The sequence below is a fragment of the Ictidomys tridecemlineatus genome, chromosome 1 (assembly GCF_052094955.1).
Source record: "Ictidomys tridecemlineatus isolate mIctTri1 chromosome 1, mIctTri1.hap1, whole genome shotgun sequence".
Lineage (NCBI taxonomy): Eukaryota > Metazoa > Chordata > Mammalia > Rodentia > Sciuridae > Ictidomys > Ictidomys tridecemlineatus.
In genome coordinates this window covers 170,000,690-170,025,649 of record NC_135477.1, presented here as the reverse complement: position 1 = coordinate 170,025,649, position 24,960 = coordinate 170,000,690, and the positions used below count along the sequence as shown (strand labels likewise).

At 39.9% G+C, this 24,960-nt stretch overlaps 1 protein-coding gene across 15 annotated transcripts in view; it reads left to right on the top strand.

The window, feature by feature from the left end:
• Ebf1 (EBF transcription factor 1) overlaps window positions 1-24,960 on the top strand; it is a 400,988-nt gene that overhangs the window by 265,729 nt on the left and 110,299 nt on the right. For 8 of the 15 annotated variants that reach the window (XM_078051755.1, XM_078051741.1, XM_078051779.1 and 5 more), the window contains exon 9: window positions 12,964-13,094. In XM_078051755.1, the coding sequence (XP_077907881.1) occupies window positions 12,964-13,094 (131 nt within the window). Of the gene's footprint in view, window positions 1-12,960; window positions 13,095-24,960 lie in introns of all 15 variants that reach the window. The other 7 variants (XM_078051753.1, XM_078051738.1, XM_078051777.1 and 4 more) reach the window with 1 other exon arrangement.

Genomic DNA, 24,960 nt, shown 5'->3' with positions numbered 1-24,960 from the left:
CAGTCAGTGCTAATGTGCTTTATTATTTCTTGATGGAAAAGGAAAGTGTACCTTTGATCTTTATTTCCTAAAATTGTCTGCCTGAGTCATTGAACCAATTGTGTTCTTCCAGTAACTCTGTGTGCAGCAAATCTCATGCTCCTCTGCCTTTCAACTTTGGCAGAATTCTAGAAACTCTTCATGATTTGGTTAGCTAAAGTCTTCTAGAATCTGATCCTTGTTGCTCAGATGAAAAAAAGAAAATTGGGGACAATATCACTGTCCACCATTGACATCGACAATGTCCAGATGGAAAACAAAAGTGAGCTGAAACTGCCCCCCACTTAAAGTATGTAAGTTCTGGTCCTGTTGCTATCCCTTGTATTGGATGTTCACATTTTGAGCATGTGTTTAGCAGCCCAACTTGTAACAAAAGAAACATTTCTCAGCCTGGATGTTTGGCAGTATTTTCTATGTTTCTGTTTAAATTGGCACTAGTGGTTTTACATTAGGATGCATTTTCTGAACTTGGAAATAGAAGAAGGTAGAGAGAGATTTAACTATAATTCATTCGTGAATCTGAGTCTTAGGGGGGAAATAACCTTACTTGGAAATAGAGTAGTAATATTCTGTAAAGTTAATAAATATCCACCCTCTATCTTGGGGATAAGAAATTGCAAAACTAAGATTTTATGAGACTTTGGCTGTATTTATACGATTAAAGTGAACATTTTAGCCAAACTGAGCAGAAATTTCAGATAAACACCAAAATTGAAAGGAAGTTTGGGTGTTTTAAATATTTGACTGTATCGGTCAAAGTAGCCTCTCCAAGTCTCAAGTATAAATGAATCTTTGAGACCAACCTATCTCATTTGTGAAGTGGATTGAAGAATAACATCTGCTTGTCTGCTATTTAAGGTTAAGAATAGTGGAGAGAGAGTATATGGAAAAGCCCCTTTGAAAACTGAGTAAAACTAGTTAATAGTCAGGCATTGGTAAAGTGCAGAGCAGTCTCTCCAGTTTGTGGGCGAATGAGGTTCCTTTCTGTGACAGATGTGCTGACTGATTGGGTTGATTTGCACAGGTAGCTACCTGCCTAGCTGTACAGATGCAAGATACTCTTCTTCCTCCTTCTCTTGCAATAAATTTTTCTTCTCTTTACCATCATCTCACATTTATCCCTTATTTTCTCTGTGTTAAGGTCTTTACATAGATTAAACTTCACAGCAACCTGGCAAGGTGGACTCTTTTAGAATTATTACTCCAGGTAAAGTGGTAGAAGCTTATAAAAAGTAAAGTAACTTGCCCAAGTTGGAACTGGCAAGCCTGGTATGTGAGCTGAGCCATGGTCTTAATTCCTGAAGAATCTCATTTCCAGCTTGCAAGGGATGGGGGCTAAGCTTAGAAAGGGAAAGTCAGCCAGACTCAGCAAGGTGGACTTGACCCTGTAAGCCCAATTTTGAAAGCTGTTGTCTTAGGAAGATTAATCTAGGTCTGGGCATGTAGAGTAGCCTCTGTTCATCATTGGTAATCAGAGAGCAGAAATGAATCAGAAACAGGCCAGTCTGAGTGTTCGCTTTTCATAGTCCACATAGGACAGCTGAGACTCTGAAGAGTAAATTTTGAGGAAGTCCAGGCAGTACATCATGAAGTTTAGGAAGCAGGTTGGCCAGTCCTTTCTGCTCATCTTGTGGGGACCATTTGACAACACACACGCCTGTGCCTGTGACATCACAGATATCACCATGGAAACATCTATGCTGTAACTGATGTGAAATTGCAGCTTCCCTGAACATGGCAGGGAGGAGAGGAAACTGGCTCAAAATGATAAGACTCCATAGTGAAAGTTCATTCAAACACATTAACAGTAGCATCCTTGCTTGTGGAGAGAAGTATAACCAGAACTATTCAGAAAGGTACAAAACACCTCATGGCCATTATTAAAGGTGGGGCAGGGTTGATTTTAAAATGCTGCTCACATTCAAAACACAGTTTCTTTTTTTAAAAAAAATCGCTATCTATGCTGTCTTGCATGATCTCAATAGAAATCATTCAGGAGCAGGAAGCTCTTCTCCCAAACCGCTTATAGAGTATCTTATGCATAGCTGAAGAAGGCCAGGTGGGGGCTTCCATATCGTATATAGAGAGGCCTTTAGCAGTCAAAAGAAGAATTGATCCTGGTTGTGTTTTATGTTCATCATTTGATGAGTCAGTGGCACTTCAGTTGTGTGATGACAGAACTTATTAACTGGAATATGATTCTTGACTTTCCAAAGATGTATGTAAGTTGCACACTGGAAGATAATGGATGGAATCCAGCTTTTGGCGATACGTAAATTTAATTTACATGGTATTTTAATAAATTATGTATTTGTTGCTGATCTTAAAAACAGAGATTTTTACATGGAAATCATAACTGAGGACTTGGGTCACTTTTGGGTAGGGCACACACTATGTGTTTAACACAATTCCTGCTACTCCTGTTGCATTGTATCCAGCCCAGTTTATTAACTTTACTTCCTACCTGACCCTGAGAGTATTTGCTTTTGTGGTCCTTGTTGGACGGATTAGGGATTCATCATTCCTCGCACAGTTCTTGACTTATGAAGGGCACCCTGAAAATTAGCTCTGATTATTCTTTATGAATACCTGCTCCAAATTTGGTCCTAATAACAACACTGTCCACTAGAAATTGCTGGAATAATGGAAGAAATCTATCAATGTGCTCTCTAAGATGATAGTCATTGGCCACCATAGAAAGTGACCCCTTAAAATGTGGCATGTGTGAGAAAAGACTTTCAATATAATATTAATTAATTTTAAACTGAATTTAAATAGTTGCACGTGCTGCTAGTGGCTCCTACACTGGGCAAAGCAGATTAAGCAATGGGATTTCCAAATAGATGTGCTTGTTTAGGATAAGATGTGGAGCATAGCTGGCAGGGCTGTGTGTGTGAGCATGTCTGTATTCCAGAAGGTGATTCGCCAGTGGGTGCCATCCCTTAAGGTCATCTACTTCAGGAGGGGATCCCTTCTTATTAACTGACTAAAAGTTTTGCTAATCAAAAGAATCAAAGACATGTGTTTACAAAAATGTTTATATGCACATTCCTATCAATAATTGGAGTTAGTCATCTGAGCTTGAATGGGAAGTTTCTCGGCTCTCTATCCTCTGGTATTCAGTTAAAGGTAGTGCTTAAATATAAGAACTATAACTGTGTGTGAAAATATCTAAATCATTGGCAAGTTGCTTGGCTGCACCATTCATGGCAGTGTGGAGCTAAGAGTCAGTGTGACCACAGGTACAATGGGGAGCCCATGAATCCTGCCGAGGTGCCAGAGGGACCCTTCGTTCTCAGGGCTGAGGCCGAACAGGCTGCCATCTTGTGGTTTCTATCACAAACACACTGAGCACACATGACCAATCATGTGCTCTGAACCAGCCTCCACTTAGGACTGGAAAAGATCCTTTTCACAGGCAGCTTTTTCACTTATTTGCATGAGATTTGCTTGGGCAGCTTATCTTGGTTCTTCTCCACCAAGCCCAGCACTCTGAGACTCCCTTTTGTCTTTGTTATGGACTTGGGAACCCCACAACCATTGACCAGGCTCTGGCCTCTTGACAACTCAACAGATTTCTGTCCTGAGACTTGCCCTAAGCCAACTCTTCCAGCTGTGAAGTTAACCCCACTGCTCCTAGGGACATATGCACAGGAGGGCAAAACAGAGATCAGCTTCATTCAGGAAGAAGCTGGGAATCACAGCCTCCCCATTTCTCACCCCCAGCAAAAAAAAGAGCTTCCTTAAAAACAGAAAACCTGATAAGAATGATAGAAACAGTTGTTGTAGATAATTTATCAAATGATGACTAATACCAATCTTCTTGTAATGGAAAGAGCAAAACATGCATGAATATCGTCTGCTGGGATTAGTCATCCCATGGAAATGATATACCATCTATTCTCAGAGAAAATTGTGCTGAGGGGATGCCAGGTCGCGTCCTGTTTTATCTTTGTGGGTAAATGTCAATGTGCACCCCTATTATGATAGTAAGCTGAATGAGTCCTAGAGTTCCATGGGAAGAAGAAGACAAAACCCTCTGGCAAGAAAAGTGGATTTTGCATACTTTAGAATTTCTTCTTAGCAAAATTCTTGGCAAAAAATGTTTTCAAGAAAAAAAGACTAAGTAAGGTCATATCAACTGAGACTAACTTGTAAAATGTTAAATTATCTGCATGCATCTATATTTTTAATGCTGCATTGAGTCCTGTTCCCAGATATAAGGAGGCTAAAATTCATATTCAGATAAAGAAAGGCAAACCTTGGTGACAGATGGAATGGAGTTTAGCATAAAGGTTTAATCCTATCAGGCCGATTCCTGTATGGCCATCTGGATGAACCGGCACACACATTCAAGGCCTGTTAAAAATACGACTCAAGCCAAGATTAACGTCACAGATTTTCCACTAGACTTGCTCATATTTGACTTTATGATTTCCCAGGCCCAGGAAGATTGCTTGGGAATAAAGACTTGAGCATTCTTTGAAAAAGCAGTTCATGGATTTTGTTTTTTAAACTGAAAATTATTTTCCCTTTTTCACAATATTGGGTGTCCATTTTTGGAAGGATATTTGTTTCCTTTTTTTCTCCTTGGCTTTTATGTCTTAAACTTTTCTTACAGTAGGAGAATTAGGCTAAAAATAATTTAGTGCATGAAAGTTCTCCTTGTTGGGAAGAAAAGAATTATTTACTTATTGTATAATCAGAGGCAAGTGAATTTACTATTGTTGCAATAAATATCACAATTGAATCCATGAATAATTCATTCTGAGGGTTCTCCTACCCTCCATGACAATTTTCCCATTTGCTTTGCGATGGAGTGGCTGACAGTCATAGAACAAGGGAAAAAAAAAGAAAAGAAAAAAAAAGAACGAATGAACAAACAAACTGATGGCAGTATGTGCCTTTAGCTATTTTAAAATTAATATTTTGTACACTTTAATTTTATATTTGGCAGATCAAACATTAGGTGGAAAACAGTGCATTTGCCCCTCCTTGAGTCATAAAATTCTGAGCTTCTGCGGTATATTTAACAAACAATTTTTTGCATATTACGCAACAATGCTATGTTGCATGTCACTAAATCAAAAAGCCTTCAACAAATCTTTCAAGTGCAATTTAGAAGTTACAGGTACATCAAAATGTCAAGATTTTTCACTGCTAAATTGTTAAATAACCCTGAATAGTGAACCTGAATAGAGTTCTGGATCTCAGACAAAATCAAAAATCCAAAAGCACTTGCCCTGGAACATTCCAAATTATAATTTTTGTACCTGCATTTCCATTTATCCCTTGCTCAGGTGCTGTGTCTACAGATTGCTGAGGTCTTTTTCAACTTTAGAATAAGAAAGCTGCAAAATGAACAGGAAGTACATAGAATTTGGGCTTGGTCTTTAATTAGCAAGCAACTTAGTTTGGAACTCTCTAAGTATGGGTTCTCTATACGAACACCATCAGGTTAGCTGTACCTGATGTAGATGGACGTTGGAGTAATATTTCTCTCTGGTGACTATGAATGTTTTTCCTTTTCTCCTTTTCTGAGGGAGCCATTAATGCTGTCAAAGCAAAGGGCTTTCTTGCCAAATGAAGTCACTTTGGAATAAAGGATGAAAAACACTTGAAATTCTCAATCTCCTCATTTAATATTTAATAGGTTTAATTGCATGTGGTATTGAAAAATCTCTGTATCGTGGGTTACATTTCTCTTTAAAGTGACAAACACCATATACACATACACCAGACCAGGGTGCGGGGAGAGAGAGAGACTGACTCTTGCATATATAATAAGCGATTCTTTGCAAAATGTAATATCTAGATATTGTAAAGGACAGAGCAATAAATGCAGACCGATAACAAAACAAAATAAAAACTCTAATAAACAATAAAATGCTTAACTGCATAATGCAATTACTGAAGACAATAAAAAAAGATAGAAACAAATCTATAATAACTCAAGTCAAGGCAACAGCATGTGTTACAAAGACTGCCACACCTTGAGTGAGGAGGCTGTCAAAATTGTTTGCTTACCAGCTGAGTTTATGTTTGTTTGTGAATCGGCTGGAGCCTGTGGTCATATTAGCTTTCTGAAAGTGAAGTTGGCACCCACGTGTGCTAGAGTTCAGGTCAGGCTTCATAACTGCTACTCATTTCTAAGGAATCCAGCTGGAGGAACGTTGATCCAAGAACAAATCCGCCTCCTGTACATGGTGAAAATGCAGAGGGCCAGTCTTCCAGCTGGTGACAACCCCCTCTGTTCATCTTGCTTCCTGTCCACTAGCTGTTACTTTCAGGATCCAAAGAGGAGAGTTTTGGTGCTATGGGACTATGTGCAGTTGGAAAAAGTCATCATTTCACTCAAAAGACCAGCAAATCCAGTTGTTCAGATTGAGTGGGAAAGCTGACTCTGGACATCGAGTTTATAGGAGTCACTTTGTGTTCCCATAAGCTTCTAGGACAGGGTTGCTCCCATCACCTTGAGTTTATCTCTAAAACCAAGGAGATAAAAGGGAGCAAGGTTTTTGAAGTCATAAATATGAGAAATGAGCTGAGGCCAGGGGTTCCACATTTTCTGATAAACCTCCAAAGTTGGGATAATAATGATAAAGTCAATTCCTTTGGCTGAAAATTTTCTGAAAATTTCTCCATTAATATTCATCCTGAAAAAATGAAGTCAGAGAGAGAGAGAGAGAGAGAGAGAGAGAGAGAGAGAGAGAGAGAGAGAGAGACAGAGAGAGACAGAGAGAGAAAGGGAGGGAGGGAGGAAGGAAGGAAGGAAAGGAGGCGGAAGAGAGAAATTCTACTTTGGAAGGATTGATGCCAAATCCACCTACTCAGTGCATTCAGCTGGATATGTTGGCAAGTAGCATAACTGGAAATTCTGAGGAAAGTTCTACAACAAAGGATATAATTTAGAGTGATCAGAGTATGAGGAGCCAATGGCAGCAATGAGCTTGCCATGTACCTGGCACATAGTAGAACAAAACACGAATGGGCATTTCTTGGGCATTTGCTGGAAGTCCATGAGGCATCATCTGTGTGAAAAGCACAGCTTAGAAGGGGCCAGTTTATAGGTTGTGCTAAAGGGTAGATATGGAATTTGAACAGCTAGAGCCCTTGACCATTTTCAAATACTATAATTCTCCCGATGTTAAAATCATTGTAAGATAATTTCATCTTTCTAGCTTTACTCAGATGCTAATAAGGGCTGGCGGCAGTATCCCTGCCTCTCCTGAAAGACTCAGCTACCTGCTTTGTAGAAATGCTCATTAATCCAGAGTACTAGGTCACAGGATGCTAGACAAGGAGTTGACATCTTCTCATATGCTGCACAAGATGGAAATGGAAAATGACCCTATGTCCACTTCAAAGTGGAATTTCTTCTTAAGATTTAGAACAGGATTAGAAATTTCCTAAATTTGCACATTTTGCCAGTTCAGTGTTGTTTTCCCAGTGTATTTAAAAAAACAAAAACAAAAAACAAACAGAGCATCTCTAATTAAGTCTTTCATAACCAGACAGGTGTCCACTGTCACAAAAGCCTCATTTTGGGGATGAGATATGATAAATGCTGAACCCAGGTCATCTGTATGGCTACCCCAAACAAGTGAGGTATTGATCACAGCACAAAGAGATTTCAGAGGCAAAAGCAAGAGCAGCCCCAGGATCCGGCTGATGGCCACACACACCACTAATTCACCTCAATGGGCAGGCACCTCTGAGCTCAATTAACCCTTATTCCCAAGGCCACCCATAAACCCCGAGGTAAACATGGCTCTCCTGGCCCTTGCTTTCTATCAATGAAATAGATCATTTCTATTGGAGGCCCAGCTTATAAATTCCCCTTGCTAATAAAGAGTCCAGTGCTTCTGGGGCAAGCAGGCGAGCACTCGAATCTTGTAACATTGATTCTGTAAACCAGAAAATTTTTAACTGCTGAGGGCGTCCATGATTCCTTCTGCCTTCTGAGGCTATTGGAAGGAATCAGAAGTGCTCTGGAGGTGGAGCAGGTGATAGCAAATGTCCCCGTGTACAGCTGTCTGCACACAGAGCATTGGTTGTTAAATATGCACTGGAGGCTGAAAGATTCTTTCTTTCTTTTTTTTTTTTTATTTTTTTTCCCCCTCTCTTTTCCTTCTTACCATGACCATTGTTCAGAAGCAAATTGGAAATCTGGTAATTAGGCCCTGACTCACCGTGTAGTATTAAAGTCCTGAGCCAAAGTTCAACACCCTGAAATGAAATTTAAACCAATTAATCTGTTAGATTTTTATCGCTTGTCCGTGTTTTCTCAGCAATTCCCCCAGCACGTGGCCTTTGATCAACTCTCATACAAACGCTAAAATGTGTGCCTGCTGCTAGCAAGATGGGGTGACATTAACATGGTACTCATAAAACAATCAGAGCAGAGGAGCCCTCAAACAGGCAGGGCATAGTAATATTTAATAAAAGCGCACACATAATCTTCAGAATTAGCATTTTGTGCCTTGCAGTACCTTGGGGAGAAGAGCTTTTATTTGTGGAGTGATCATTATTATAACAAAGAAGAGCTACCTAATAATTTCCACTTTAACTCTGCAATGTGCCATGAGCATTTCAGAGCCATTATGCTAAACTGGTGGGGTAATCATGTTATTGTCATAGTTTGAAGGAAGGAAAATCTCCTCTACTTTGGTGGCTGGTGAGGGGTGGGGGAGGATTAATGAAAAGAAGCAAGGAAAAGAAAAAAAAAGAAAAAAAACCAAAACTTTTATTTTTAATGAAATTTAAAATCAGGAATTGGCTTCTTGTTCTTGTGGCTACAGTATGGAAATGTATTGGAGAGGAAGAACAATCTTTTATTAATTAAATTAAGAGTTACTGGTAAAAATAGTTTGTATTCAAACATACCTCCCTCATTTACTGTTCCCTAATATTTTCTTGGAGATGGAATTGTACTGATTATTGTGTCTCTGGGTGGAATTGAGCTCTTTTGTGAATCTTTTCACTCTCAACTTCTGCTGAATCCATCCACTTGTGATTATTAGAACATGGGCTTTCTCTGATGTACTTCTGCTTTCCTCTGGGTATCTTGAATGAAAGAAAAACAGGTCCCTGGCTATTTCCAGTGTTCTCTGGGCATCCTCAGACAAAACTTACCCCAAAAGAGGAGGGATGGAGAGGCCCAGGGTCTATCAGTTGGCACAGCTGATTGCAGGTGATTGTTTTGTTTTTTAGTGTCAGTTTGCTCTGAAGAGAACAACTGTTGTTGAGTGTTCTGCTGTCATTTAATTTTTTTAAATTACTATGATATATTACCTTAATATATGCTCATTGAAAAAATTCAAACGATAGAGTCAAACTTACTCGTCTCCTTTTTCTGTCAAGCCCACTCTAGTTACAGTTCTTTTTTATGAGGACAAACTGGGAACAGTTGATGTCCATTCTTCCTTCCACATCTTCATCTAGCATACCTATTTACTTGAGGTTGCACATACACATGTGTGTATACACACACACACACACACACACATACACTCTTGCACACACAGGCTCATACATATCATTTTAAAAATAAGCAGGGTCACACTATTCATTAGTTCACAAATTGCCTTTTTCACTTAATTTTATGTTGACATCTTCCCATGTCAGTTTATAGAATTTTTCATTTGCTCTAATAAAATTCTTTCTGTGATACATATAATTGTCCTATAGTTTATTTAACCACTCCCCCATGGATGGCACCTATCTTCTTGAATTCTTTGCTGTCAATACTGCAAGGAACTTTTGGATACATCTACTTTGGGCCATAATTGCAAGTATCTCCTGGTTAGTTTTAGTCTGACAGGTTTATTTGTGGCTAAGGTATAGGTGCTAAATGACAGCCTGTCAGTTAAAGCCGGTCCAGAAATGTGTTCAGCCTATAGATTAAATATATATATATATATATATATATATATATATATATATATATATATATTGAATGAGTCTAACATTTGAAGATTGAGAAATTTCAAACAACAGTCTAGATTCTTGGCTTTTTTGAAAAGATGGGAAGCCTGACCTACCTTGAGCCTACATCTGGTGGGGTCCCAAAGGCTGGAGCTGAGCACCACTGTCACCTTTAGATGGGCATGTGCAGTGCGTAGTATCCTCCCACTGCTTCCCCAGTGCTGAGTGACAGGCCCATCCTCTTTTGCTAGTTCTGATGCCCAGAGCAGCTTGCTGTCTTTTTGTTTCTGGCCTTAGCCTACATGGATCTGTGAACTCTTAACAAGGGTTCCTAGGCCAGATTCCCATTAGCTAGTTGCAGTATTTTCTATTTGTGTTATGGGCATTTGGGGATTCTTCATTTTCAGGGACTATCCCATGCATGGTTTGTACTTGGCATCCGTGACCTCCAGTTACTAAATGCTGATGGCATTCCTTCTGCACCCTCTCTCCCAGTGGGAATGAGCCATAGAGTTTCCTTTCAAGACTAGTATGACCTGACAGATGTACAAGAGCCACCTGAGAACCCTCTGAGATCCTAACTTACAAGTACTGCCTGACTTACCTGTTCTATGAATGATTTGTAATCCCAATAGAGGAGAGAAAGCAGGATGGATGGAGTGTGTCACTCGGCCTGGGTGCTTCTCTCGAGGTCTTTTTCTCCAAACATCTAAGAAGATGGTGTCACATATTGTTTCCCCATTAGGTTCTGACTCGGTGTTCTTTCTTTCCTCTGACTCATTGACACTCTGCCTGGCTTCTGAACAGGTGCTCATGGTATCTGGAAACATGACCACTTTCCTTAGGAAGAGATTAAAAGCATGCACATACATGTATTCTTACATGCCTTCTCTATCTTGAAAATAACAAGGGGAGAAAAAGAGGGATGGAGTCCAGTGTAAACCAGCAGGTCTTGGCCATTGCTATTGTAAGGACTTCCTCTAAGATCCATGAACACACCCCTTCCCCCTCTTGGTGTACAATGGTGAGAAACCTGTAGAAGACCCTACTCATCTAAACAGATATATCTGCAAGATTAAAAAATAAACATTAACAGAAATCCCAAAGATAAAACAGATAATTAGCATGAAGGCCATTTTGTGGTGTGCCAGGGTAACCCCAGGGTCAGTGCTTAATGACACCACTGGATGCCACACTTTGCCATTAACCAATATACAGTATTTCTCAGAAGTATCCAGAGAGATAGCAACACCTTTTCTATTCTACTCTGGCAACTAAGTATATTGAGTTATAAATGAAAAAAAAAAAAGTTAAAGATTTTGGGAAATTAACAAACTATTTCTAAACTGTTTATATTTTAAGAACTTTGCATAGTTGTTAAGTGTTGTTTATCTTATGAGTTGCTTGAAATCATATACTCTATTTTACCATTGGTTCAGGAGCACTTAATCATGCATTTAAGTCTTTTTAAAAGAAAGCTTTTGTTTAAGTCAAAGTCCCATGTCTGTGGAACATTGATCACAGCCCCCATGTGTGTTAAAAAAAAAAAAAGGGAAGAATTCTGAAGTCAAGTCATGAATCATTTCCATTTTCTTGATTAGTTATTTTGTTTGGGGGATGAAGTGTAGGAGCATAAAGTCAACCGAGCAGCCTTGTCTTAGCTGCAGATGCGTTGCCATAAGCTCGGCCAACATGCGATGTTTACTTTGGATATTTCCAAATTTCTCTGTGCAATTTTTAAAGATGAATTTGAATCAGAACCAAACCCATGCTCCTTGTTTGTGTGGTGGCACGTGAGCAATGGTCCCACCGGGATGGACTTAATGTTTTCTTTCCTTCTTGCAAAAGTTAAAGCATGACATTTTGCCAAATTTGACAAAGTCCAATATTTTTTTTTTGCCAGTTCTTTTCCCCCCATTAAAATTAACTGGAGCTCTTATTGGCTTTAATGCTTGGACAGTCAGTCTTGAATACTTAATAAACTTTTTTATTAAAGAGGAGGGTCTCATTCTCTCTTCTTGCACGATATCTTCCTTGCTTTAGAATTTTGCTTTGTTGCTGTTCATGAAAGTAATCAGGAGAAGAGTAGTATGGCATCGTGGAGTTAAAAACTCTCAGTGGCCCCAAGGTGCCCTCAGAGAGATTTCAAAACATGATCCAACAATTACATTGATGCCTAGCAATTCTGTTGAAAGGATGCCATGCTCATTAGGCAAACCACCTCCAGTCTGTTTGGAATCACAGTATTTGCAAACTATTTCCTATCTCCAAGGGCCGTTTACAATGGAAAAGAGAAGAGATATGAAATTTTGAAAAAGTTGGTTGTAGGGTTTTTAAGCCTGGGAAACACAACAAAGCAAAGGTCACAGAGTATCTGTGGCTCAGCCTGGCCTCTGCTATTTGGTTGCATAATTCACCCTGAGTGACCTGTTTTGCATCTATAAAATGAGATCCATGACATTTATTTGAAAAAATTCTAATGATTTTTAAGGAGGAATGTTGCTATGTTAGTATTATAGATAGAAGGCTCGGAGCAAGAATCACCCCTGCTCTGGCCTCCTCTTTCTTAACTTCCCATTGGACAGAAATGTTTCTCTAAAAATGTGTAAGTTTTCTTTTCAGGAGACAGATTTAATTATCAAGCAATTCTGTAAGATTTCCAGTGCATTCCAATAAGTCACCCATTTTTTAAAAAATTTCTACTAGTATTTTGTAAATTCAGTTTCACTCCTGTGTTATATTTTATAAGGTTTCCAGCTTGATAAAGATTTGGGTAAAAATATATATATCTTAAGAGAGACAATGAAAGGAATGCTGAGAACTGAGGCTGCACCCTTGGTTTTAGGTCCTAATGTGGCTGAGAAATGCTGAGATCTTGAGGGACTTTCTGTTAGTGAAAAGATAAAAGATTTTTTTTTCTTTTTCTCAAGTCTCCCATCATTAAAGTTTGGTTCTAACGGCAGTCTCCTTCTCTTTTTCATGTGTGTTGAAAAGCAGCTACTCCCTGTATCAAAGCCATCAGCCCCAGTGAAGGATGGACCACGGGAGGCGCGACTGTGATCATCATAGGGGACAATTTCTTTGATGGGTTACAGGTCATATTCGGTACCATGCTGGTCTGGAGTGAGGTAGGTGTTGTCTGAACATTAATATCTAATGGCTTGTTCTAGTTGAAGATACTGTCTATACTTGAATTTCTAATAGAACGTGTGGCATTTTGTGGGGCTGCTCTAGGTGGGCCGGCTCCTGTCTAGGAGAACTTCGGGAAACTAGGAAAGATGGGTTGAGTTCACCAGGAGGTCCAGCTTTCCACTGGGCGATTTCTGTTCTCTGGTTCGTAAGCACTGGGAAATCTCTGTTTTGTAAATTGTCTTCTTGGGCTTACATGGAGTGGAGGTCCTCTTATATATCGGGAACCAAAAGAAGGTGCAAAGTAACAATATATATTGGAAGAGCTACTTTAACAAGGTAGTCTGAGGAACAGAGTCTAGCCTAGCCTGATCTTCAAAGACCGCCATTTAAATGACACTACTAACCCAGGTGCAGATGATTCTTGATTTACTAATGACTCAGAATGAGTGATTCTCTGGGGAACCTGGAAGAACCCAGGGCTTTTTCCACCATAGGGATTTATAGCTTTGGAGCACCTTGGGATATGACTTCACCCCTAAGAAAATGACTTCGTCCTATCTGTGCAGTGCTTTCTAAGCTGCCAGTTGACTTGTCTGGCAATAACCAGCATGAGCTTAAGATCACAAAACATGAACATCATCACCTTTGCATAGATGTCACGGTGACTTGCCTTTGTTTTCTGAATTCTGAGCATCAGCTTCTCTGCCAGAATCACCGTGTAGCATAAAACCAGTGTTTGTGCTGCAAGAGTCCAGAGTTCATCCAGCTGGTTTCATAAATAGTTATATTAACTGCTAAACTTGATTGTGATCTGGGCTCTTTATGTAGATCATTTCAGTCTTTCCTCTATACCACCAAGTAAATACCCTCAGACGTATCTTTTCTGGATAAGCTTACTAGGACTTGGAGACAAATAATTCAATAACTAGACAGCAGCTGCTTACAGTCCGTGGACCAAGTGATGTATGTGTTCATTGCCACGCAAAGAGGTCAGAAGCAGACCTGGGGCAGCTAGAACCCACGGTCTATGCTTCTGCCTATGGTTGTCTTCCCTTGGAAAAGCAGTTTAGATAGCAATGTGCTTTTTGTTTAGAGAGACAATAGGCATGAGTGGAGAGTGAAGACTGTGATAGTTGGGTGTGCTGACCCAACTGAACCTTCCAGGGAGTCTATTCTTTCTAAGGCTGCCCCATGTGCTTCTCACTGGCAGCTGCTCACTGGGTCGAGCCCCCTGCCAGCTCGTGCAGCCTCTGCCTTTGCATTTCCCGCTCAGCCAACAAGAGATATGCACTTGACCAGGGAATCAAAGTTCTCAGAAAGCTGCATCAGAAATGAGCTTTTTAATGCATCCAACCATTATCCAAGTTGGATCACTCAGGAGTGAAAGGTGGACTCTGCTCCCGCTGCTCTCTGTGCTGTGTTCTCTGGTAGCAGCGCTGGGTGTCAGAGAGAAGCCACACAGATGTGGGCTACCTTGCAGCCAGCCGTGCATCTTTATTCTGTTGTGAGCAGTGGCCCTCACAAGGGCATTCTCTCCTAGGTCTCCTGAGCTGTGTCCTCTTCCCTTCCTGACCTTCTTTCTGTTGCTTATCATGGAAAATGGAAGAGAAGGAAAATGAGGCTCTGGTCCAACTCCCTCTGATGCCTCTACTGTCACAGCCTGTGTGGGCGCCGGGCAGAGCCTGCACCAATGCTTTCCTCATCCCCACCTCTGGACTGCCGGCAGCTGTGGCTGTGTCATGAACCCACCATATCACACCATATCACAGAGAAGCAAATTCTCACCATTCATGACACATAGACTCATGACACACATCCACCAATAAGAGAATTTGCTTCTCTGTGATATTAAAGAGGGAATGGCTAAAACACATAGGTGTCATGAATCCACAGGGCGTCCAAAACTATTGAACAGACATTCCTTGAAATGACTAAGTGCCCTGCAGCATTTGCTGGGTGTCTACATGGAGGACTTTCAGTTGGGCTATGACCACATGATTGTCCTGAGGCTCAGGGTCATAGATCTTGCAGAAGTGAACTCTTTTGTTCAATTTTGTAAACTATTTCTATATTTCAGTTTTCATATAGGTGACTTAGCAGATATATATATTTCCCCTGCTTCTTTGTGTGCAGAGAGAATTTGGCACTGCCTCAAAAACAAACAAACAAGCAAAAAAACATTGTTTGGGAGTAAGAAATAGAGAAATAGCTCACACTACCAAGGGCTATCACGAAGGCACTTAATAGGTATCACTTTATTTAATCCTTCTGTTAGTCCTCTATTGGGTACTCTTGTTATTCTGATTTTATGTATGAGTAATTTGAGTGTCGAGAGATTAAAAAAGATAATTCAGCAAATATAGTCTTGAGAGAGAGATGGACACCTATCTGTCTAGAGTCTTTGCCCTTGACCGCATGACCTTGAGGTTCATGCCATCTCTAAAATGCAGTACATCTGATTTTAAGTAGATTTTAATCATGTCTTCCTTTCTTCGTTCTCTAGTCCAAAGCACCCAGAAAACAGGCTGGTGGGTCAGGACAAGAGCATAACAATTTTAGATTAGCAGTTGATGCTATTATTTGGAGTCTTTTTTTTAACTGAAGAATTTTAAAAAGATTCAAAGAAAATAGGGTGGCTTAATTTACCCTCATCTGTGTTCTTCTCCTACCTACCCAATCTTTTGCAAATGAGTAGTTCAGTTTAGTTCACTGATTGCTCCCTGAGGGTTGGGAACAAGAAAGGTGGCACTCCAGCGCTCCTACTTGAGGACCCTCTGTGAACCCCCACTCCACCCCCCACATCTACATGGCTTTCTTGTGATTCTCATTTGCTCTTCCTTTCTTTTGAGAAAGTAAATTATTTTACTGATGTTATTGGGCTCCTTACCTGACATATTCCCAAATACTTAAAGAGAAAATTCTCTGTAGTGTTTTAAATATAAATCTAGGAAAACCAATGAGATTGATGTGTACTAAGTTTTAATGTGGGTTGAGTTTTTTCCTTGACCAGAGAAGCTCTTGGTTGCCTGACTTTCCAACCCACATGTGATTTGGAGCAGTGAGGGGCTCCTGCTACTGTTGCGTAGCGTTCCTTGTTGTTTTAATATCTCCTTCAGAATCCCTCTAATTTCTAAACAAAGAGTGTTAGCTGCCTTGCTTATGGTTGTCTAACGCTGGGATAGGTACCATGGGTAATTAAAGTTGGGTTTTGTGGGATCTGGTGTTTTATTTGGAAAGACAACTTGCTCCCATGAAACAAATTAGAGAGTTGCATAATATATTTATGTAATCTAGTGTTGAATTTGTGGTTTAAAATACAAGGCAAGGTTCTAGAAGGCAGAGAGAATGTAGTGACTCAGATGTAGACTGTTCAAAAAACGAATCAAGTTCTAATTATGTGTGGATGACTCTCTAAGCGAGGTAGTTTCAGATCTCACAGTTTTTCTATTAAATAGTTTTTCTATTTAAACACAAAAATACCTGAGAGAGTGCATGCTGTTTCAGGTATTTTATCTGCATGTCTAAGAAGTACCACAGTGGGATTATCAGGGAGCAGAAGGTAGTATGTCAGGGAAGGATTGAGATTGCCTACAGGAGCAGTGGGCAGAGATAGTTGAGGTACCTGGATGATTATTGCAGTCCTGTTGCCCAGAGGGTCCAGATCTAGACAGTGTTGGTCACTGGACCTCACTTTCCCCATCTGAAAATGACGACTTGAGGCCAATCCTCTTTGACATCAAAGCTGCCCTTTTTTTTTTTATCTAGAAGGGGCCAGTGACTGTGGGTGGGAAACAGCTTCTTTTCATCCACGATTGCTCTTTTCTTTCAGAAGACACTTGCAATGCACACATAGATTTATCTGCAAAGGGTTCCTGAATTTCTTTAAAACAATTTAGCCAATAGAATCTTCCTTTTTATGTCTGCAGTCAACATTTCTACCCTTTATGCCTCAGATTCTAGTATCTGATGTAAACCCGAGACTTACATAGTAATATTGCTCTAATTCATTTTCCATATAGTTCTGTTGAATGCTAGTTCTTACGAATATTAATAGATGCCTCGTGGGAGATGAAGGAAATTTTTTTCCCAATAAGTTTGGGAAATGTTGAATCAAAAAAATTGAACTCGTCCTTGTCATAGAACTTTGCAGAATTTTTGAGGTACCAAATGCACAGTGCATACCTAAGATGCAGTATTTGGCATGTCCCAAACTTTTAGAACCATAGAACCCTTGTTTTCAAGGATCACCTCACAAGAAGATGGATGGGTGATGGCTGGAGTGCATTTTGATTTTATGTTAATGAAGTCAAGTCATGAAATTCAATCGTGGAGTGGTTGGGCTGGGATAGATGTGAGAAAAATAGTCTGAAATATTTGCAGAGCATTATTTAGATTAGACCAGGAATGTTTGGAGCCATTATTCTTTAAAGCTGCAAGGCTTTGAACAAAATTTCTGTCATATTTTGCATCTGGTTTTAGTCAGTACACACTTAGCATTAGATGCCATATGATTTCGTAGGACAGCTATATTTAAAGATTGGCAGTACCACTTAGCTCAGATGGGAGAAGCCAAAGTTTCATCACTGTTCAAACCAATTAGCTTCACATAGGGGCGACATATTGTCTTCTTCATCCAGATGAATGTTTTGTTCAACTGTATTCCCAGAGATAGGGAATGAAGACAAAAGAAACTATCTGTGGGTGAATGTAGTTGGGTACATGGCAGTGTGGGGGTGGGGGACTGGGAAGCAATTTTACCATTTGAATCCCCAAACTAGAAAACCTAGGGTGAATGCAGTTCTTGATTCTTTTTTCCCTCTCTGCTTTTTTCATTCTCATTTGTACACCTGATTCAGGGAAATGAGTATTAATAAAAAAGAGAATTTGCTTTTCTGTGATATTAAAGAGGGAATGGCGAAAACACATATGTGCATCCTACCGGATGATTCCCAGGCCTCTTTGCCCAGCCTTGATTTTTACTGAACCACAAGTCATTTGGGGTATTGAGGAATGCTTCTGGGTCACCAAGTACAGTGTTTTTATTTTGTGAGGAAGAAGAGGCTCTGGAGAGGTACTGTGACTTCCTCTAGGAGCACTTTGGCCGCCTATTGCTAGGGTGAGAGCCTGATTCTCCTGACACCCAGCTTCACCCATGTTGAGCTTGAGGTCATACCAGGTTTTCTCATGAAATTTCCATAGGCTTTTAAAGTACTTCATAAATTTACCAAACCTTTCCAAATTTTACACAAAATGACTCATTCATACTATATTATAAATGAGATAACAAATACCACTGAAATCTCACACACACATAAGGAAAGTTGGGGGATGCCATTATGTCCAGTACCACTTCTTTCAAATTTTCATAATAAAAGTAAAACATAAATAGCCGTGTTTGTTTATTTTTCACATATTGAGGCTTACAAATTGAATCCAAAGTTAATTACATGCATAGATTTAAAATAACTGATAGCTGCCTTGTTTTCCTTCAACATGTGTTTCAAAGTCTGTTTTTTATTTAACATGTACTTATTGACCACCTAATATATGGAAGATGCTTGATACAAAATTGAGAAGTTTATTTCTTTCAAATAAGTTACATTAAACTTTGAGTGTGTCTTTGAAGAACAACTTTCAAGCCCAAGTAATTTTATGAGGAATCATTTCTAAATGAGCTAGCATATTAAAGAAACTCAGATTAAAATGGCCCAGTGGCTGTTTTAGTAGAGCTAAACCATTACAGCCCTACTCCCTTTATTCCTCAAAATGCTTCAGTCTATGTTTTCATTTTTAATGATGAAGGCACTTGAAATTTGTCCTGTCTGTGGATAATTAGGGGATGGTGAAAAAAGGCTTTCAGATGACATTTTCATCCCCATGTTTCCATGTGCTCAGGAGGTACTCGTATGTGCCCAGAACTTGAAAGTAGAAGCCACAAAAGTGTGATGCATTTCTAATTTTAATTTGAATCAAAGACAGAACTCACACATGGCTGTAGCCACCTGACTCTAGGAAGAACATGGATGTCTATATCCTTTGCTCCTTCCTGGTGTGCTCTGTGCTGATTGCTGGAGGGGCTCCCTGGTGCTCTGAACTGAAGACCCCTGCTCCTGCCCTAACCTTCCCTGGTTTCTTGTCTCCCAAAGCTTTCTTTTGGCACTCAGGCTCTTTTCAACACTCTACTGCAGGGTGCGCCTGGATTTATTCCGGGTGCATTGAATTGGTGGCCGCTCCTTGCACCTGAAGGGATTCTTTGTCCTGTGCTCTGTCTTGTTCTTCCCTCTGAGTGCGTTCCCTTTCTTCCTGTGCCTGTGTTCTTTGCTCCCAGGATCCTGTAAAAGACCACCTTTTCCTGTGAGGTCTTCCCTCTCTGCCCCAGGTGTAGATATTCTCTCTCGTGTCCAAATTCCTACATTGCCTTCTCTCTACCATATGATGTTTCTATTCTTTTCTTTTATTATTGTGATTCAAGGAAGTGCCTTCTCTCTTGAAGGCAGGATCCATGCTATGTTCAGCTCAATCTCTCACAGCCCCCCCCCCCCAGCACCAACTTAGAGGTCAGATGCTTTATGTTTGCTGAATGACGCTTCCTCCCTCTCTCCCTCTCTCTCCTCCCTCCCCACTTTCTTCCCTTCTTCCTTCCTTCCTTCCATTTAAACAAATGCTCCTTGTTAACAACTATTATATTTGATGATGCTTCAGAGTAGCACTGTTCATGCCTGTAATCTCAGCTCTTTGGGAAGTTGAGGCAGGAAGAACTCAAGGTCAGCCTCTGCAGTTTAGAAAGACAATGTCTCAAAACAAAAAATGAAAGAAACAAAAAAGAGCAGGGGTAAAGAATAGAGCTGAGAATGGGGATATATCTCAATGGGGGTGGGGGGAGAGTAGACATAGCATCTTGGTTTTTGTTAATGCATGTGTGGGTAGGTAGTTCATACTTAGAAATATTAGTTGCACATTAAACTGTGTACCTAAATACTTTAGGATAAACCTATAGAAATGCTGACAATAAAGGAGTAATAAAACCAGCACTTTTTGAGTGGTCTGTTTAGGGGATGCCTTTCCCTAAGTTCATTATAGGTATTATGTCAATTTATCCTTTTAATAGTACTATTAAATATCTAGTTCTTCCCACATCCTCTATCCCATTCTCTCATAATGGAACTCAAGGTCAGAGAGAGAGAATGACTTTCCAAAGGTCCCACAGCTGTTTCTTTGCAAAGCTTGAATTTGAACCAAAATCTACCTGACTTGAGAGCCATCTCCTAGCCATTTAATATGAATGTAGTCAAACCCATTTATTCAGAGAGTGTTATAATGACTTCAAGTCTCCAAAATTCAAGATCAAACAAAAGATAAAAAAGAAAAAAAGAAAGAGAAGAAAGTAAAAAGAATAAAAGACTTTCTTTAGTGTAAGCAGAACAATAATTTTTAACAAATGATGTTATCTGTTTTTCCTGGTTACAGCAAATGAGAAGGAGCCAACTAGAGACAGGTCATATGTGGAAGCAGGTTGTTAGAAACAGGCTCAGTGACAGTAGAAGTGACAGCTGACAGTCTAATGTCTAGGGCAGAAATGGAAAACCTAAAAAGCAGACACAGAAGTATATTATTGTGTGGCACCTTAATGACTATTCATAATGGTGGTGGCTCTGAGTCAGGAAGAAAGAGCTGGCAATTATTTCTAATAAATTCTGATTAAAACAGCAAGAACTGTGTAATGCATCCTCGAAAGACTTCCAGCCAAAGCAGTCTTAGGGCCACTGTATTAAAAGAGATTTGACTTCAATTTTCTGTAGAGCTTTCTTAGGGAGCATCTCTCAGTACTTGGAGGGACATGTTAATTAAGGACTTACTGAATAAATGTGCAAGTATCAATGTATACAGTATGCAAATATGGGCTACACCACAAAAATATTAGAATGAGTCTTTGTCTTACTGCTTTGATATCTTTTTGTTTTCAGGCCGTTGAAGGACACTAAAATTTTTCATTGAAAGGCAAATTCATTCCCTCCTTCCCCATCTATCAGTCTTTTGGCCCTCCTATTTTTCTTTCCTAATTCCACAGGCAAGGGTTTCCTTTAAACTTCCAACTTTGATAATAAGCACTTGGTCCCTTCCATAAATGCATCTGGCTCTGTTTTTTCTTTTATATTTTAATTTCCAAACAAACAGGCAGGCACACAGGTCCCGGAGCCAGGCTGAAGCAGGGAATGACATTCCTTCTTGCCTGAATGTGGAAAGAGCAGCCCTGAGAAAGAGCTCATTGTGTAGTTTTAGACCACAGGGGCTGGCGTTGCCGGTGTCTGATTCTCTCCTTGTGGACCTTAGGAACTCACCAGTGCTCCTCCAGCCCACAGATGGCCAGAATGGGATCCAGTCTTTAATGGGGCCCAATTGGCATACTATCTACATCCTGGGAAGAAAGCTGGAGAAAGTTTATTTAAAAAACAAATTACAAAATAAATAAATAAATAAACCCACAAAACCCAAAGGTAGTTGAAGCAGAATATATTTATTTTAGTCTTTTTCTCCCAGATCTGTTATTTTGAAAAATGATCTTGTGACTGTTTTGTTTTATACAATTAACTGCATTGATTGAAGGGTCGTGGTGAGCTTCCTGGTCAGCACTGGGCAGCATATTTTTGTCAATGTCTAAGGAGGATACCAGGAAGTTTGTGGTGGCCAGTTAAAAGTTTTTTGTTTTTATTATTTTAGTAAAAAAGAATTCCGAATGGAATGGTGTTGATTCTTTCTCTTCTTCTTTCTTTCTTTCTTTCCTTTTTTTTTTTTTTGTTTTTTGTTTTTTGTTTGAGTGTTGGGAATCAAACCCAGGTCCTTTAACTCACATACTAGGCAAGCTCTCTGCCACTGAGCAACATTCCCAGCCCTTTTTTTTTTTTTTTTGCATTTTTGTAGATTCATAAGGGAGTTTATTGAATCTTCACCTTAAGTATCAGTGGTGGTTAATGGCGTCACAATATTTATTCATTCAGTTCAATGATTATTTATTGAGGACCTACTAGTTCCAAGGCCCTATGAAATACTGGGAACCCAGTGAAAAAGAAGAACAAGTATGTGTCCTCACAGGGCATGCATTCTACTTCTGGGACACAGACCCACATAGCAAAATCTTGCCTCCATGTCTCTACTCTCTGTATCTTTATTGAGATGAATTTCAGACAGTGTTAAGAAACACTGCTGACTATTCAAAAGCCAGAATTCAAATCCCCTATTTAAACTCCATTCCTGAGACTTGAGTTTCAGAAGTCTCCTCTGACACTCAAAGAGTTTATCTTTGGGGATTCATGTGACCCATCATATTCTGCTAAACATGGGTTTAAAGCTATTTTCTTGAAAGGACAAAAGAAAACCAGAATGTTTATGAAACAGTAAATGCCTTCACTGGCTTTCTCTCACGTTCCCTGAGAAATCATATACTGCCTTGGAGACTGGCAATTCTTGGGAATGAAAAAAATCTGCGTTATGAAACCCAGAGAACTGTGATTAGGGAACAAACCAAAATACACTGAGGCATTCAGGGAGCATCTCCTGATTTATGTGGTGTCCACTTCGGGGGAAATGGAGATACAACACGGAGGTCCAGCCGGTGCATTTTCCAGGAACATACACTTCCCTGCTTCATCATGTTGTAGGAGCTCCTGGAAATAATATTTCTTAAATGCCATGTTTAACTCCCAAAAGATGAATGTGCCTGAGTCGAGGAGAAATGAGTTTGCTTGTTTGGTCACTAACACTGTGGTTTCTCTTTAAAAATCCTTAGATCGATTTGGTTTCAAAGCTTTAATTATGCTTTTATGTTACAGTTTTCTTATTTAAGTGTCGGCTTCATGTCCATCACTCAATACCCCCTGCTTATCTCAAAAGAGATGGATATTATTATCCTAATTGAGCAGGAGAATGCTGTGAGAATTATTAATACATAAATTAAAAAAATTAATCTGGAAAGCACTTTAGGGTCCCTGGAGAAGCACTACTCAAACACAAAGCGTATTTAATGTTATTTTCAGTTCCCCCCACGGAGAAGATTAGAACTGGAGCAGTAGATGATTCAGTGGGTAAACTGAGGAATAGAGAATGGGCGTGGCCAAATGGGCTACAACCCAGACCCTCTAGGGCACTGTGCTAGGGTCCACTTTAGGCTTTTTCTAGTTACACATATTAATGATGTTTCTGAAGAACTAACTTTTCTTTCCTTTGATGTCTTCTTGAGTCATTGCTTGTTTCACACTTTTTTTTTTAAGCTTCTCATTGGTGAAGATGATTAAGATATTAAATCCTAGGACTAATAATGAAAAATCACTAGTGTGTTTTCTAGTAACCCCAGTTATGTTTCGGCTTTGTGGTTTGGCACTGCCAACTGCATTTTTTTTTCTTATAGTTCCACAGGTTGGAACGTGTGCATAAAAGCTTCTGTTGGAATTTCATTTTCATTTTTCAGGGGAACCCATTCCAGCTAACCTTTACCAATGAGAAAAGTGCTTTGCATGCTTCTGTGTTACCAGGACTTTTAGGGTGCAGGCAATGCCGAGGATTCATGCTGTAGGAGGTGGCAGGAGGGTGTAAAGCCCATGTGCCAGGAATCATGGACAAATTGTTTACCAACAATGCAAGGAGATATGGCTGAGGTTGTACAATAGTGGCCATTGGCCAGGGAAACTTGCCACTACAGATGAGCTCCTTTGGTTGTGTTTCTTAACTTTCCAGAAATTCATTTTCTTCATCTGAGAACCAGGTAATAACCATACCTGCCCCCTAATGCCACAGAACATATGTGAAGTTTAACTTCAAGGTCAGCATATGGCACGATGGTGACAAAAGACCATTATTGCTGAGGTCATCGTTGAGGTCATCACCATCAGCAGAGTGACATAGATAATAAGTGCTTCTCAGAGAGGAAAGAATCCTCCAAACTCCCTAGTTACTCCCCAAAGCTCTAGCATGCTGCAGTCATGTTTTCAAACACTAGGACCTGTCACTCATACACACAGAACCTTGAATACTAGGAGAGTCTTTATGAAGCCATTTGGACAGCTGTGCTCCCTGCGCCCCTCTTCTGGGCTTGCAGACTCTGGAGGTGGCCTCTTTGGAGTTCTGCTTCCCGGGGTAGCGGCACCATCTGCCGGGCATCCCCACTCCTGAAGTGGCCCCGTTCCGCAGGGTCTGTGTGTGGGCTCCCCTTTCACAGCAGCCTGGCTTTTCACCCAGAGGGAGCAGAACCCTTGCTGCTGGTATGTCCTTGTCAGGCTGGAAGCCTCTCCTGAGACTCCGCAGAGATCACATGTGCTTCATCTTGATGCCACACTTAAAAATTCCTTCTTCTTATCATAATATAAACAGTTTTTCATTGCTGAAGAGTTACAGAATTCAGGGCCATGTGAGGAAAGTAAAGTCACCCTTAACTTTACCTTTTAGTCTTTCTTCCATGCAGTTATAGATCTAATTCTTATAATCACATGAAATACTGATTGCTCCAAACTGCTATTATTCTCCTTTTAACTTTTAATAAGTATTTTTTCTCACAAAGTAATTCATACAGATGCAAATATTATTCTATAATTATTTACATGATTATTATTCCTTGTGCAAGTAGATGAATTTACCATGCATGTGGGTGCTACATATGCATGTGTGTGTGCACACACACTCACTCACTCACTCATATAAGGGAGATAGAAGAAAACTCACATCTGAGGTTGTCAGTCTATGAATAAACACTCACCATTTAGATTTTTTTTTTTTGCAGGTTGCTTTTCCAGTGTTGCCATCTTAACTTTTTGCAATGTATCACTTCTAACTGGATTCACAGACCTTTGGCTATGCTCCTCTTTTTTAATCACT